Source organism: Anneissia japonica, unplaced genomic scaffold (genome assembly GCF_011630105.1).
Source record: "Anneissia japonica isolate Jap-2015-1 unplaced genomic scaffold, ASM1163010v1 scaffold22622_len4435_cov135, whole genome shotgun sequence".
Lineage (NCBI taxonomy): Eukaryota > Metazoa > Echinodermata > Crinoidea > Comatulida > Comatulidae > Anneissia > Anneissia japonica.
Window position 1 is genome coordinate 1 of NW_022702087.1, and position 4422 is coordinate 4422.

At 39.1% G+C, this 4422-nt stretch overlaps 1 protein-coding gene across 1 annotated transcript; it reads left to right on the forward strand.

Annotated features, from left to right (window-relative positions):
* Window positions 1-902: 902 nt before the first annotated feature.
* Window positions 903-4315, forward strand: LOC117103773 (the record flags this gene model as incomplete). The annotated part of the gene is made up of 2 exons (XM_033244390.1): window positions 903-3454; window positions 3550-4315. Coding segments are annotated over exons 1-2 (3318 nt in total), but the record flags the coding sequence as incomplete, so codon positions are not given.
* Between the last annotated feature and the right edge of the window lie 107 nt (window positions 4316-4422).

The window sequence follows — 4422 nt, forward strand, 5'->3', positions numbered from 1 at the left end:
AGTGGACAATGGTCCTTCTATTAAGCTTATCTATGACTACCAATCCTATTTTAAGCATCTGTATCTATACCTATAGTAGATATACTAAGGTGAAAGCAAAAATCAAGGAGTTGTTGCTCAGAGTTGTTACGGATAAGATGTGAGGTAGTATCTCCTCCAGTGAAGGAGAATTGTATATATAGCTCGGTGTATGTTTGAGTCGTTGTGTTTTGAAGACAAGGAATAAACCTGGTATTTAACCAGACCTTTGAGATCCTAAAAGTGGATTTTGTGTGTACTTGATTTACAGTACTCAGCTTCATATCACCCAACCGTAACAAATTGGGGGCTCGTCCGGGAATCCCGAAACTGGAAAGCCTGATTGTCCGTGAACGACTTGATCGTCCGGAATTGTGAAAACGACCAAACTACAGAAGACAGCTGTAACTGAGGAACAGCCGATTTAGTGATTGTATCCAGCTTTGTGTTGTGGACCAACCCAATGAGGAAAGTAATCTGACTTGGAGAAGCGGAACATCACTTTTGGGAAGACATCGCCTTGCTAATTGCATTGATTTGCTTGGATTGCAATGAAATTGCATTGATTTTTCTTGGATCGCAATGAAATTTTCAACCTTGAAAAAATTGGAAGTTGAAACCCATGAGATGGAATGAAATACAGTAATTCAAAAAGGAAAAACAAGTAACGTCTTGAAAGAGAACTACATGGTGAATTCGCGAATGAACAGTCTATTGTGAACAGTAGGCTTGACACTTAAATTGATTAGTTTGTTTTTTTTCTTTGTTTCTTATATCTATTGATTGCATAAAATTCTTTGATTTGATACCATACATACAGTACGTAAGGTAAGACTACGATACTTTGTTTGTTTGTATACGATAGTAATTAAAACAAAATTACAATGTCGAATCCCACAGAGGATCAAAATGCTGTAGATAAGATAAATGTCAGTTTAACAGAATTAAGACATATGAGAAAGGGTGAGCTGAAAGAAATGGCCTCCCAATTAATGTTAGAAATTTCTAATACAATGAAGAAATGTGACATTATAGCATTGATTGCAAATCATTTGGGTTTACCTGATGTTCAGAGTGGGGGTGAAACCATGAGTGAAAGCCATGTCGTTAATGGTGAAGTGGAAATGGCGAAAATTGAATTGGAAAGAGAAAGACTGAATTTCCAAAGAGAAGAGAAGGAAAGAGAAAGAGAGAGAGAAGAAAGGGAAAAAGAACGAGAAGAAAGAGAAAAAGAACGAGAGTTTGAATTGAGAATGTTAGAATTGAAACAAGGCTTATCCGAAGATCAGGGTAGCTTTAGGCAACGGGGGGACAATAACAGTCCCAATTTTGATATTACTAAGCACATAAGATTAGTACCTAAATTTGATGAGGGAGATGTAGAATCTTTTTTCATAGCGTTTGAAAAGATAGCTAATCGTCTTAAATGGCCAAAAGAATTTTGGACCTTATTATTACAAAGTGGGTTAACAGGGAAGGCCCAAGAAGTGTTTGCCTGCTCATCAGATGCAGTAACCGATGATTATTTTAAAATCAAGGAATCTATTTTATCTGCTTATGAGTTAGTGCCAGAAGCATATAGGCAGAAATTTCGTAAACTAAAGAGGGTCCCTGACCAAAGTTTCGTAGAGTTTGCTAGGGAGAAGGAGATGATTTTCGATCGATGGTACCGAAGTCTCCATCAAGAAAATAACTTTGATAATTTGCGAGAAGTACTCTTGCTAGAGGAATTCAAAAGAAGCATACCATCCGAGATAAAATTGCATTTAGATGAGAGAAAAGTTATGGGGGCGAAAGAAGCAGCGATTATGGCTGACGACTATGAGCTTACACACAAAATTAGTGGTAGGTTTCACCTATATAGTAAAGATAGAACCCATAATGATAAGAGATCCAATGGTACTTCGAAACCTTTCCAAAATAAGGGATTTACGGGGGACAAGAAATTCACAACTGGGGGTCCCACATGCCATTATTGCAAAAAGAGAGGACACATTAAGTCAGAATGCTACAAATGGAAAAATGATCAACAACGCTCTGATAAAAAACCAGTTGCGTTTGCTAAGTCAAGCACACATTGTCGGACAGAGAAGATTGTAAAGGGGGTAGGTGAGTACGATGTGAAACGGCCTAAACTGATAGATAATGAATTGCAGGGATTTGAAGGATTTGTATTTACTGGTGTAGTTTCTCCTTGCTTATCCAAATCTGAGGGAAAATCAGTCACAATACTTAGAGATACTGGTGCTACCCAATCCTTAGTGTTGGCTGATGCTATAGCATTACCTCAATGTAGCTCAGAGAATGCTAGTGCTTTAATTCAGGGCATAGATGGAAGTTATCTTACCGTTCCCTTGTATAAGATTCACTTGAAATGCGGTTTAGTTACAGGTCCAGTTACGGTGGGCGTGGTTAAAACCTTACCTATCAAGGGTGTTAGCTTTGTGCTAGGAAATGACCTGGCTGGGGAAAGGGTGTCGGTACCTCCTGTAATCTTGAATGCACCTGTGGTTGAACCCTTGACAGAAAATTTAGAAGAGGAATATCCTGGGATTTTTCCAGCATGTGTTGTGACTCGTTCGCAGGCACACATGGATAGCAAGGTGCTTGATGCAAGAGACAATGTTTGCCTTGCAGATACTTTCTTTGCTAATTTAGATGCACCAAGTCTTAGTGAAGCAGTACCTCAGGATGGGGTTATTGATAGAACAACCTTAATTAAAGGGCAACAAGAAGACCCTGACTTATTAAATTTAAGAAATACCGCACTTTCTATAGATGAGGCCAGAGATATCCCAGAATGTTATTACATGAAAGATGATATTTTAATGAGAAAGTGGAGACCTCCTCAAAGGCCAGCTGACGAAGAATGGAGTGTAGTCCATCAAATTATAGTCCCTCCAGGTTATCGTAAAAAAATCCTAAGATTAGCCCATGAGATTCCTATGGCTGGACATTTGGGAATTAGGAAGACCCAGGCTAGGATAAGCAATCATTTTTACTGGCCTAAACTACACAAGGATGTAGTACACTTTTGTAAGACATGTCATGTTTGTCAAATCATTGGGAAGCCACAGCCATCTATTAAACCAGCCCCTCTTATTCCCATCCCAGTGTTTGAAGAACCATTTAGTCGGGTTATTGTGGACTGTGTTGGCCCATTGCCCCGCACTAAGTCAGGATACAATTATTTATTGACTATTATGGACTTATCATCACGTTTTCCCGAAGCTATTCCCCTCAGGAAAATAGGCTCTAAATTTGTAGTTGAAGCCCTGCTACAATTTTTCACCAGATATGGTCTACCTAAAGAAATTCAATCCGACCAAGGGTCCAATTTCATGTCTGGTCTGTTTCAAGAAGTGATGTCTGAGTTAGGTATTCACCAAATTAAATCTTCAGCGTATCATCCTCAGTCTCAAGGTGCGCTTGAAAGGTATCACCAGACACTCAAAAACATGATTAGGGCCTATTGTCATGAACGTGAAGAAGACTGGGATAAAGGTTGCCCTTTTTGTTATTTGCAACTAGGGACGTGCCAAATGAATCAACAGGATTTAGTCCTTTTGAGTTGGTTTATGGTCATGACGTTAGAGGTCCTTTGAAATTAATTAAAGAACGATTCCTAAATCATGATGATGAAACAAACCTACTAGATTATGTTTCCACATTTAGGGAGAGGCTTTCACAGGCTTGTGAAGTAGCCAGAAATCATCTCAAAGATTCCCAACAGTCTATGAAAGAGCGAGCGGACAAAAATGCCGTAGTTCGTACTTTTAATGCCGGAGACAAGGTATTAGTTCTCCTACCTATTTTTGGCGAACCTTTAGAGGCTAAATTTAGTGGACCTTACGTCATCAAAAAGAAACTCAATGATGTGAATTATGTAGTAAGTACTCCCGATAGGAGAAAAAGTCAGAGGGTATGTCATGTCAGTATGCTCAAACCATATCTTGACCGACAACCTATGGTTTGTGTAAGTAGGGTAGTGGAATCTGTAGATGAGAGTGTTGAACCACTGAAGGAAAATGAGCTAAACGATTCTCACATGGACGCTGTGACTGCTAGGTTGTCAAATTCTGAAATTTTAGAGAACATAGATAATTACCTCGCTTACCTAGCCCCTACACATAAACATGATATAAGTGCCTTGCTTACCAAATATCATAAGATCTGTACAGATAAATTGGGTTGTACAACTGTAGCCACCCATGATGTTGATGTTGGAGATTCCAATCCCATCCGACAACACCCATACAGACTTAGTCGGGACAAATTATTGTTAATCAGACAAGAAGTACAGTCTATGTTAGATCAGGGGATAATAGAGCCTAGCCACAGTAGTTGGAGCTCTCCAATTGTCATGGTCCCAAAACCGGATGGTTCTAAACGATTCTGCATTGA